Below are 12,934 nucleotides of genomic sequence, written 5' to 3'. Positions count from 1 at the left end.
TGTCACCTTCCAATGTGCATGAGTATTCAAAGCACTGTAGCTTCCTGTGCCAGCTTTCCCCACCCCCTATCATTTCCCCATTTTACTTAACTCTTTCAAATACATTGTTAATGATATTAAATAGAACCCTGGATGAGGAGATGAGTGGAGGTCAGAAAGCATTGCCATCTCAGGAATGGTGTTAAGCTGCCTCCTTCGGAGCTCTTCAGCACTAGCAAGAGTGCTATTGAGTTGGACCCTCCCTTCAAATAGAACATTGGCAATGGGGCTAGGAAAAGCAATAGTTTCTCCTTTTTTTTGAACACTTTTTAATATTCATATCATCTCTGGCCAATTACTTATTCAATGATGTATGATTCATGCATTTACATACATAATCAAATATTTTTTTCAGGAACTATGTTTGTTAGATATGGGAATAAAAGAATCAATTTTTACACATTAAAAGCACTGATAAATGCCAGAAAAAAATAATTAATCAAATACTATACAAATACTTTCTTTAAAGCAAAGCTAACAAATGAAGATCTTTATAAACAATGCTGTCTTATAAGTCCAAATTTTAAAATTCACTTCTGTCATCGTCTTCATAAACAGTGATATGAAGTTTTCTCCCATTCCTCTATAACACACACATATAGCTTTTAAGGGGGAAAAAAAACACTTTGTCCAATTATAATTATTAGTATACTCCATCCACATGAAATTATTTGAAGGTAATTTTTTTCTCTTATTTACTGATAGAATCATCTGATTCCTCTACTGTGTGAACTAGCCATTTTTTTTTTTTTTACATAATTTCTCTTAGACCATACTGGCCATTCAGTAGTTGTTTAAAAAGCAGAGAGAGAGAGAGAGAGAGAGAGAGAGAGAGAGAGAGAGAGAGAGAAGCTTTTAATATCTTTGAGTGCTTTCCCTGACTTACTACAGGTAACTGAATGACCAATATGACTCCATAAACATTTCAGCCTGAAGATTTTTGATACTACATTGAGATATAGGGACAGAAAAAGAGAGCAAATTTTTTTTTTTAATTTTACATTTTTGGAAAAAGTGTTGAGTTGTTCTTGTTTTGTGTAATTGCCATAAATCATTTTCTCATTAAACATAGCTTAGATGTCTAAAAAAAATCATTCCCTCTGAGAGACTGATATCTCATATAATATATTTAATTGTGATTCTCTAATGATACTAATGATGCAACTTTGTCACTCTGTCATCTAGTACATTTTGTTTTTGTTACACCAAATATTTTAGCTCAGTTGTATATTTAATAATAGACAAATGCCATCCAAAGTCTTTCCTTTTTAAAAAATAAAATGCAATTAATTCTTTGTTATATAATACAAAATTTATTCACAACTGAGAGTGAGTTTTAAATTACTTATGTAGAAATTGAGATTGTTCATCATTACAAATAATTCCATCTGGCAGGGACTCACAGGAACCACTTCACACCATGACTCTTGATGAGTTGACTGTTCCTGTGACATATCCTTTTATCTTAACTGGAAACCTCAGGAGGTAGGCTGTGTTCATAATTGAAAACATAATTGAAAACAAAATATCACACAATGTCATTTGGAAAGTCAAAGTTATGATTTTCATATTTACTGTATTGAAGTAAAATTAACCATGAGCCAAAAATATACATGTCAAACTTAGTAGTGTTTCAATAAGCCATGAACAATAGCACTGAGGAAAAAAGATAGTTAAAAATAAATTTCCCTTTTCCATATATTGCATGGCTTGTTCATAAAAAACCTTTTTGTTTCTGAAAGCAACCTGATGTTTTCTCTAGATTTATATTTAGCAATGTTTAAGCATCATTATTTATATCTCTACACTTTTATAGTATAGTCATTCAAAGCACTGGCTCTGAAAATTCTAACCAAACTGCTGTGGTTTGAATACTATTTCCACCTCTGACTAAATGCATGACCTTGGACAAGAATCATAACATCTTTTTGTTTCTTTTATGTATTTATTTATTTACTTACTTCAGTAGGTTTTGGAGAGAATATTTGTTGTTTGGTCACATGAATTAGCAAGAAAAAAGCAAGTAATCCCATCAAAAAGTGGGCTAAGGACAAGAATAGCCAATTATCAAAAGAAGAGATACAAATGGTCAACAAACATATGAAAAAATGCTCAACATCGCTAATGATCAGGAAAATGCAAATCAAAACCATAATGTGATACCATCTTTCTCCTGCAAGAATGGCCATAATCAAAATATCAAAAAATAATCTATGTGGGCATGTATGTGGTGAAAGGGAACACTTTTACATGACTGGTGGGAATGTAAACTAGTAAAGCCACTACGAAAAAGAGTTTGGAGATTCCTTGAAGAACTAAAAGTAGAACTACCATTTGATCCAGCAATCCCACTCCTGTGTATCTACCCAGAGAAAAAGAAGTCATTATAAGAAAAAGACACTTGCGTGTACATGTTTGCAGCAGCACAATTTACAATTGCAAAAATATGGAACCAGCCCAAATGTCCATCAATCAGTGACTGGATAAAAACACTGTGGTATATATATTTAACATGGAATACCACTCAGCCATAACAAGGAACAAAATAATGGCATTCACAGCAACCTGGATGGAATTAGAGATCATGATTCCAAGTGAATTAACTCAAGGATGGATAAACCAAACATCGTATGTTTTCACTCACAAGTGGGAGCTAAGTTATGAGGATGCAAAGGCATAAGAATGATACAATGAACTTTGGCTACTCTAGGGAAAGGGTTAGAGTTAGGGTTAGAGCTAAAAGACTATATATTGGGTATAGTGTACACTGTTCAAGTGATGTGTGCACCAAAATCTCAGACATCATTATATTTCACATTGCACATAAGCAGAATGGGAATAATGATATTAGTTATTTTATAAGATTGCTATGAAAATTATACTATTATTACTTTAGATTAGATTATGTGTGCTAACTGCCTAACAATGTGGTACATCCTAAGTGTATCACAGCCAGAAGTAATGGAGTCACCAATCCCAGCAGTGCAGTGAGTGACCCACTGCAAAAACAGCATTCTCTCACCTGCTTTCTCCAACACTGAAGAAATTGAGACAGAATAAACAGAGCAAAGTGTTTGTTACAGATTTGTACCAGTGAAAGGTTCTCAGAAAGCAGGATTAGATCAAAGGCAGCAGTCCGAAACGCTGGTCTGCCTGGGAGAGAACTCCAGAGTATGTAGTGCCCTTTTGAGTTGTCTTGTGTCAGACAAAAATGTCCTGTCCTTTACACCTTACCTTGCCCTGTTACCAGATGCAGGTTGTATCAGGAAAGGCATGACCTCAGGCAAGGTGGCTCTGTGGCACGGATATACCTTGAAGGGGCTGACTGCTACAGCCAGTATTTCCTTGAATGGGGCACAGGTAGCACACCTCTGTGCATACCACACTTCAATCTACTTCCTTTTAAAAATGTGCATATTTTACAAACAATATAAAAAATTCCATAAAAACATGGAACAGTCCTTTGCTCCTCCTTTCCCTACCCCTTAGGGGAAACCATGGTCACTCAGCATTTATTTGTATATTTCCAGACAACTTATTTATAATATCTTGTCTTATTTAATTATGTTGGTGTTAACTTATTTCCAAATACGGTCACATTCTGAGGTGCTAGAGGTTAGGACTTCAACATATGAATATGATAGTGATTGAGGGGCAAAATTTAGTCTATAACATTCTCATGCTAGCCCACAGATGGCCTTTAGCAATTCATGAATAGGTTTTGCTGAATAAGTCTTCTTTGCTTACGTGTTAGCACTTGTATTAGTAAGGGTTCTCTTAGAGGGACAGAACTAATGGGATATATCTATATCTGTCTATATCTATATCTATCTATGGAGTTTAAGTATAAACTCACATGACCAGAAGGTCCCACAATAGCCAGAGGGAGCTTGAAAGGACAAATAGAAAGGCTGTACTACTTCAGTGAATAGATGAGAACTAAGAAATGCCTCCAGAGAAATGAGTAAGTCTTTTATTAGGTATATAATTTAACTCTTTAGAACATTTTATTAAAACAATTAAAACTATTGCCTACATTTTTTTTAGTAAGTTGGAGATATTTGCATTAAGATAAACCATGCAAAGACAACATTTATCAGGGAGCCAAATGTAATCTTTGCTTTGTTTAATATTCAATTGCCTCAATTCTTAACTTTAGTGTTCTAATATAGATGTGTTTAGCTTTAAAGAAACACACACAGCTTAGAGGAAACCAAACTGGATATTAAATGACAAAAAAGTTTCATTTATAACTGGCCCTGTAAAGCAAAATAAAATTATTAGCCCCCCAACTAACCAAGTGGACCCTCCTTTAGGCTAAGGGGATCCAAAGAAACCTGAGAAACTAATTCAGGAGATGAGAGAAAGAAGAAAGGGTCAGACATGTCTCATTATACTCTCCTCCCTTTGGAGTTCAGGCACAGCTGACCAGCATTAAAATAGAGATCCTAAGTCCCACAGACTATTCTATAGCAATAAGATACTCTTGTAGCAATAAGATAACAACTCCAACCTGACTCTGATATAACATCACATGACAGATAACAGGCCCTAAAAGGAAATCAAAACATTTTATCCCAAAATATATTTCTTTGACATATTTTGAAACAGTCCTGCACAAAGCCATCTCTTGAGGGGGGAAATTTGCATTCTGTAGAGAATCTCTTTTCCTTAAGAGGTCTCTCCAGAGAGCCTGATACCTTTGACGAGAAACATTCACATCTATTCTCTCTGAAGCCTTCGACTGGTCAGGGAGGCTTCCACCCTCCCAGCCACCCCCGCCTTATTTTAAGCTGATTTTAACTCTTCAGGCAGAGCTTAACCTTTCCAACCAATTGCCAATCGGGAAATTTTTAAATCTACGTATGACCTGGAAGAGGCACCTCCAACCCCGTACCAGTCCCTCACCCACTGCTTCGAGATGTTCCTCCTTTTTCCTTTCTGGCCTAACCTTAAACGTATTGATTTATGTTTGTGCCTGTAACTTCTGACTTCTGTATAAAATAAATCTGTAACTCAACCACTTCAAGCACACGTTCTCAGTACCACCTGAAACTGTATCAGGAAGGGTTATGATCCTTAACTTTAGCAAAATAAACTTCTAAATTGATTGAGACCTGTCTCAGATAGGTTTTAGTTTACAGTCCCAACAGAAAGAATTCCAAATATGTAAGTTACTGATGATGGAAAAGCAGGCAAAAATAGGGGGAAAATATTTGCTGTTTTACCTTTAGTTATTTGGATGTCCCTTCCATAAGATGCCTATTTTCAGCAGTAATTTAAGTCAACTGCTTTAATTTCATTCTACAATGAAATATTCAAGGACGATCAAGTGGTTCCCAGATGAATATTTCTGGAAAAAAGTAGCTACTGATCTGTGGGCAGGGAAACATGAAGTATTAGTGAGTTTCAGAGCCAGGAAGAGTGAGGGGAAAAGTCACTGAAAGTGACAGATGTCGCCTTCCTCGTAGGTTCTTCTTGTGACACAATATTCACATGAGAGTACATTTGCCCATTTAATTTTTCAGGAAAGAAAATAAATAGAGCAAAGCAATAAAAAGTAAATCACCCCTTGCCAAAGAATACTTATAAAGCCAATGGGGCGGTCTCAGTAGATTAGAGAAACAAAGGGAAGCAAAATGGAATGAATAAAATAAAGAGCCGAGAGACTTGAGGAAATCAAACTGAGCTGTGTAAAGCAAGACCAGGACGTGAAACATAGGATAGAAACAAGATAAATGAGTCGAAGAGACAATTAAATTCTTAATTAAAATTTAGCCCAGGCAGGGTGGTTCACGCCTGTAATCCCAGCACTTTGGGAGGTCAAGGCAGGCAGATCACTTGAGCCCAGGAGTTTGAGACCAGTCTGAGCAACATGACAAAACCCTGTCTCTACAAAAAACACAAAAAAATTAGCCAGGCGTGGTAGTACATGCCTGTAGTCCCAGGTACTTGGGAGACTAAGGTGGGAGGATCACTTTTGTCTGGGAGGCAGCGGTTGCAGTGAGCTGAGATCACATCACTACACTCCAGCCTTTGTGACAGAGTGAGACTCTGTCTCAAAATAAATAAATTAATTAAAATAAAATTTAGGTATTAGTGAGTTTTCAACTATTCATAAATTAAATTATTTTTATTATTCATTTATTATGTTGTTATTGTACAATTAGCATAATTTTTTTGAAATGTCTTTATATAATCTATATCTTTTTGAAGCCTATTAATTTTTTATAAGAAATGCAACATATAATACAAATACAGTTTTCTGAGTACAGTATTATTTAGTCATTGAAAAGAGATTCTATCATTTGGAGTAATTGGAAACCTTTCCCCAGGAAGAGAATGTGTCACTGAAATGCAAGTCAGTCTAATATCTAAACTTTGTAAAGCCTGTTGGTGAATATCAGGTGATAGTCGTTTCTGTAAGGTGGCCTCATTTCAGCTTCCGATTGGGAGATATGTCCATATGAAACAATATACCCATAAATGGTGGGCGGAAGTTGGATCCAGGTTGGGGGAAAGATAACTAAGATGGATTTTAGTCAAGAAAGTCAGTGGCCTTGAAAGGTAACTGGGGCAGATTTCTAATTCAAAAATTAAGACAGAATTTTTAGTTCATAGAACTAAGCTATCAAAGAAGTGTGTGTATGTGTGTGTGTGTGTGTGTGTGTGTGTGTGTGTGTGTGTGAAGTGGTTTAAAATTTACAACTGCAAATTTTCAGAATTTGCCCATCGAGTGCAGAAAACCGGCTATGCTGACAGAAAAGGAAATTGGCAGCTGTGATTTTTCTCACTATAAGAAAGTTGCAGGATTCCAGACTAAACTCCATTTCCAAGACCAATCAGATGTTTCCATGTGGAGCTGCACACATTGTTTTCCTTCCTCGGTCAGGAATAGGAATTTTAGGAACTAGGTTTGAGCAGATTAGGAAAGGGATGGACATCCAGCTGGGTGATGTTAAAAATAAAGAGGGAGAAAACAGAAATTTGGGCTCAAAGCTAGGATTTTGAGTTAAAAAATAATACAGCCTATAATCCCAGCTACTCGAGAACCTGAGGCAGGAGAATCATCTGAACCCGGTAGGCAGAGTTTGCAGTGAGCCGAGATGGTGCCAATGCACTCCAGCCTGGGCAACAGAGCAAGACTCCGTCTCAAAAATAAATAAATAAATAAATAAATTAATTAATTAATTAAATAAATAAATATATTGAGCACTCATTATGTCTCATCTCCTGGACAAAGTATTTTGTATCTATTTTTTACTTACTTTTCATAAGCATGCTGTAGGGTAGGTAATATTATTATTTTCATTTAACATACAAGAATATAGAGGCATAAAGAGAATAAATATCATGCTTAATACCATGACTTTTAATTGAAGAATATGTTAGGAAAATTGTCTTCATCAGATTATAGAGTCTATGTCTCTGTAATGACTAGTCATACTAACCCTTCCAACAGCTACAATTTCACAGCTGTATTTTAGGAAGAAACTGATGGTTATCTTTAGTTGACTTCAGGAAGATAGGTTGGTAAGATAATTTTTTAGCTCTTTTCAACAGCGCACCAGAAAGTAAGCTTTCTTTTTTTTTCTTTTCCGACAGTCTCGCTCTGTCGCCCAGACTGGAGTGGCGTCATCTCAGCTCACTGCAACAGTCATGAGCCGCCATGCCCAGCCTATCTTGCCCTATTTATTGTTGATTCTTAAGGCCTCTAAATGAGTTTCTAGAAGAAAAAATTATGAAACTCTTGAAACTTATGGAGTACAGTAACAGAAATAGTTTAAGCATGGTTGATTTAAGAGACATGCTGAAAAACAGAACAGTGTAGTAGAAAGACCTGAGGCTTTAGAATTAGATAGAGTTTTGAATACAAACTTTGATGTTTTCTACTAGCTTGAATACAAGCACGTCAACTCTTGTAAACCTCGGGAACACGTTTGTGTGTGTGTGTGTGTGTGTTTATAATGATATATATGATATATATTTTTACTTCATAATTATGTATATGTGAAGCAAATATATATATCTTATATAGATATATATCTATATATCATATTATATATATATATCATATGAAGTAAAAAATTGGTCTGTAACAGAGCCTCATAAAAAATATAAAAGTTTATATTTTAAATCTGACATTCAAATTTAGCTTTCTTTGGTATGCAACCAATCTATTTGTAATTTATTTTAGTATAAAGCTCAGAATTGAAGTCAAATTATTTTTAAGATTTCAATCTCAAAGGGATATGAAATCAGAGGCATTCAGGCTTGCTTAATTAAAAGACACTTTCAGGTCTATGATTAAAGAAAAGTGTTTCTCACATTACACAATTTACTATATGCACATCAACATCGTGGATTAATGTATTTCCAAAGTATTTATTCAATCTACAAGCATATTTTTCTTTGTAAGTACTTTTAAATTGCTAGATTCAACATCTTTATAATTTCAAAAATCCCAAACGAGAAACAAGTACGATATAATATCATTCATCTCTGTTCAAAGGAAGGGAGTTGGGCAGATTTAGGATATAATTATTCATTAGGAATGTATATAAACCAGGATCAAAGCTTGCTTACTTGCTGAGCTCTCCTCATGCAGAAATCTGAAAACACTTCTACTCTAAACTGTTATTTATGCTTCCAAACGATATTACTTTAACACATACTATGTATGCATCACGTACAGGACTCACTCTGCTAAGCTCAGTGTATATTATCATGCATGTGTGTGTGTGTGTGTGTGTGTTTAAATACACAAGTCGTGGTTTACTTGAGAAATAGAAAAGTTAATCTGCTATTTTAATATAATGTGAAGAAGTATGTAATATAGTTTTTCACCTACATATAGTCGGAACTGTCTGCAAAAACTTTATCAAGTAGTTGTTACATGAGTTGAGTCTTAATGGCTGTGGATGAGTTACTGTGTTACACTTGAACCTTTATTACATCAGTTATACTGGGGAATGGAGAAAAATAAAATTAGGGAGAGAGACTGAAATGAGACCACAAATGGCATTGTATATTATGCAGGTATTTTAAACAGTATTTTCTAGAAAACGGAGGCCATTAAAGGATTTTTAGGCAAGGAAGTAACAGCACAATATTTTCAGCAATGTGGGAAATAATTGCTGGGAAGGCGAAACAGAAGATGCTAACAGGGAGAATATTGCATTACTACAAGCAAGAGATGATAAGGATGTGAATTAAAACAATGGCATTAAACATGCAGAAATTCAGGTGCAAATATAAGATAAATATTAAAGAAGCCAGTGACCAATTGGTTGTGGGTAATAAAGAGAAGGGAGAAACCGTTCCAGAAGCAAGTGTTTGAATAAAAGAGGTCCTTAACTAAGTTAGGAAATGAAGGATGACTTCTGTATTGAGATGTGCTGTGAATTCATAGTCACCATGAGCTTGAGTTGACTCTTGATAATCCACATGGAGATTCAAAGTTGTGTCAATAAACACTAGGTTTAGATATATAGGTGTTGATTTCAATAGTTTAGATGTTGGTTTTTCATATGTATTTTGAGGGTTATCTCCATGAATAATTACAGCCTAGGTGAGAGATTAAATATCCAGGACAGATATTGGCTAATAAGAGCAAAAAAACAGAGAATGGAAAGCAGAGAAACATTGTAGGAGCAAATAAAGGGAAACACAGAAAACATGGATTCAACACAGTCTGGTCCAAAGATGAAAGACTTTTTATTAGTTTGGGACCTCCTCTGCAGTTAGTCATAACCTCCTGGTACTTCCAGAATACAAATGAGGTAGAATTATTTTTGAGGTTTATCTGGTTAGTCTTTATTTACCACTTGGAACAGCAGTAATGAGGAAGCTGTTAAGATTTATACAGGTGGCCAGGCAAGGTGGCTGACGCCTGTAATCCCAACACTTTGGGAGGCTGAGGTGGGCAGATCACCTGAGGTTGAGAGTTCAAGACCAGCCTGACCAACATGGAGAAACAGGTGTAGTGGTACGTGCCTGTAATCCCAGCTATTTTGGAGACTGAGGAAGGAGAATCACTTGAACCTCGGAGGCAGAGGTTGTGGTAAGCTGAGATCACACCATTGTACTCCAGCCTGGACAACAAGAGCAAAACTCTGTCTCAAAAAAAAAAAAAAAAAAAAAAAAAGGAAAAAGAAAAGAAAAAAAGAGATTTACATAGGCAGTCCATGCTTTTTAAAAATTAGGCAGATCCTCGTATAACCAATATTTTACTTTCTTTCCGAAGTCTCAAAGTGCCCTGATCTTACCCAGGACTTTCCTTGCATTATAATAATATAAATGACACAGTATGTTTCTTCTACATGTATAGAATGTTTACTGATGTAATGTGTATGGGGACATGGTTTAGGAAAACAAGAGCTAGACACACATACATGTAACATGTTGCTGTTATGATCATGGCACTTAATTCAGAGTATTACCTGCTATCTGGGCCCTGTGCTAATTTACAAACATCTACTATTAGTGATCTCTCATTTGTTTTAATTAACCACCTACATGAAACTATATACTCTTGATTTATCTTCATACCAACCTTTCTTTACTATTTTTTTCTAGTAAAGATAATATTGTAATTACATAAGTTAACCTTTAACACTATGGACTCGGGCAGAACCTAAATCAGTTTCTGCATCTTCAAATTACTAGTAATCCACAATATGGCAATTCATAAAAATTTCTGAAGCTTTACATATTTATGTTGAAATAATGGACATAATATTTCTTTTTGGGGATATTAAAAGAAAATACTGGAATATTGAGGTGCTCAATAAATGATGGCTGTGACAATAGTAAATGTCATTATCTGGGATTTGGAAACAGAATATAGACTGGCTGAATATAAGAGAAGACCAAGAATTCCCCTAGAATTGCTAGGACTGTCACTAGCAAGTACTAATTTCAAAGAAGTCTGGAAATTTACATCATTCTTAGAAAAGACCGCATTGGCAAGGGTATCATACATAGGCTTTAAGGATTTTGTTGTTGTTGTTCTTTAAATTTTTGTTCCTGTGCAGATCCTTGCTCCCAAATAATTGCTTTGCTTTAAATTATCTAATTTTTTTCTTAATCAGCCTATTCATATATATTCTGCCAACTGTTCCCAGTATAGCCCATTTATTTATCTTCCTTCTACCATGTAAGCAGTCACAAAGATTGGAAAAAAAGACTTTTGTTTTTGTTTTTGTTTTTTTTTGTTTTTTTTTGTTTTTTTGTTTTTTTGAGACGGAGTCTCGCTCTGTCGCCCAGGCTGGAGTGCAGTGGCGCGATCTCGGCTCACTGCAAGCTCCGCCTCCTGGGTTTACGCCATTCTCCTGCCTCAGCCTCCTGAGTAGCTGGGACTACAGGCGCCCGCCACCGCGCCCGGCTAATTTTTTGTATTTTTAGTAGAGACGGGGTTTCACCGTGGTCTCGATCTCCTGACCTTGTGATCCGCCCGCCTCGGCCTCCCAAAGTGCTGGGATTACAGGCGTGAGCCACCGCGCCCGGCCGGAAAAAAGACTTTTTAAGATAGCAGTGTGACTTACTAGTTATTTAACAAATATCTGTCTTCCACTCTATGCTTTAAGCCCCACAAGGGTATATCAAGTGTCTGTTATACTTAGTCTGTATCCTCACATCCAGAAAAGTGCACTTAGCATGAAGAAGATGGTTGGTTGTTAGGCAATACAGCAACTATAGAATTAAATTAAAACATTTTCTTTCAATGCAGATATTTTGCTCATGTCTTCAACAGCAAATGTAGGAATCGTCCCTCAGTTTTCTTCAATTTACCATTAGTCATCATGCTCACTTGACAATGCATCTACAAATAGGCAAAGGGCAAATGTGTGTATATATGAAGTTTTAAGTTGTCTAAATCCACTTTTAGATGCAGTTGCCAGTAAATATGTATTTTTAAACACAAAATGTTTCAAATTTCCCATGTTAAAAATTCTAATGCTAAAATAAGTCAGTGCTAATTTGAAAGGCAAAAGTCCATTATTTGCCTTAGAGACAAAGTAGAAAACACCTTTGGCCGTTAACAGACCAACTCACTTTTTAATAGCAACACTTCACATCAGAAGACATTAGAGCAATGTATTTAAGATGCACAAGGAAAGGAAATATGAACCAAAGATTTTGTATCCATTCAGATTGATATAAAGGTCACGGACAATGTGTTATGAACATGGAAAAGCTCAGGTTCTCTGACCATTTTTCTACTAGAACACAAGCTTTAGACAATCGAGAAATCCAAGTACAAGCTTGAATAAACCATCTAATGGCAAGAATTGAACAAATATAGTCATGGAAAAAAGACTAAATCCTATGTATAAAAATTATATACTGTATAAATAATATGTCTTTTGGTACAAAAATAGATATAATAGCACACAATGGTGAAGGGATAAGGACTAGGAATATGCAAAATAAATAAGCATGCTGATTGCCTCATTGTATTCATCAGAATTTAAAGACTAATATTTTAAACACAAAGTATGGGGATATATGGGAAAGAAGGATGTATTAGGCAATTTATTACAGTTCATAGTAGAAGATCCATATATATCCTATAAAGTACAACTTAAATATATACAACAAAAATAACAAAAAACTTCACTACATTAAAAAAATAAATTTTCCTAAGTAATTAAAAGAGATGATAAATAGAAGTTTCTTGCATGCAAGAAACTTAATATATAAACTAGACAGTATTACTAGAAATGTAAAAATTTCAGCTCTTTCTTTCCTCCAAATCATATGAGTCAGTTCCTAAAATAAATCTGTTTTTTTATATTTCCCCTATTGGGTCTGTTTCTCTGGAGAATGCTTTCTGATAAACACTACATGCTATACATTAAAATCCCTGTTTTCAACTATATAAATTGTAAGT

The 12,934-nt window shown here is 35.2% G+C and overlaps 1 protein-coding gene across 1 annotated transcript in view; it reads left to right on the top strand.

Moving 5' to 3' along the window:
* The first annotated feature begins 1,459 nt into the window (after positions 1-1,459).
* Positions 1,460-12,934, top strand: part of LOC139363954 (uncharacterized) — a 49,302-nt gene continuing 37,827 nt past the window's right edge. Inside the window, exon 1 of the mRNA XM_071099200.1 lies at positions 1,460-1,524. Coding sequence (XP_070955301.1) covers positions 1,460-1,524 — 65 coding nt within the window. The remainder of the gene's footprint in view (positions 1,525-12,934) is intronic.

The sequence above is a fragment of the Macaca nemestrina genome, chromosome 6 (assembly GCF_043159975.1).
Source record: "Macaca nemestrina isolate mMacNem1 chromosome 6, mMacNem.hap1, whole genome shotgun sequence".
NCBI classification, from domain to species: domain Eukaryota; kingdom Metazoa; phylum Chordata; class Mammalia; order Primates; family Cercopithecidae; genus Macaca; species Macaca nemestrina.
This window is presented reverse-complemented; position numbering and strand designations above follow the sequence as displayed.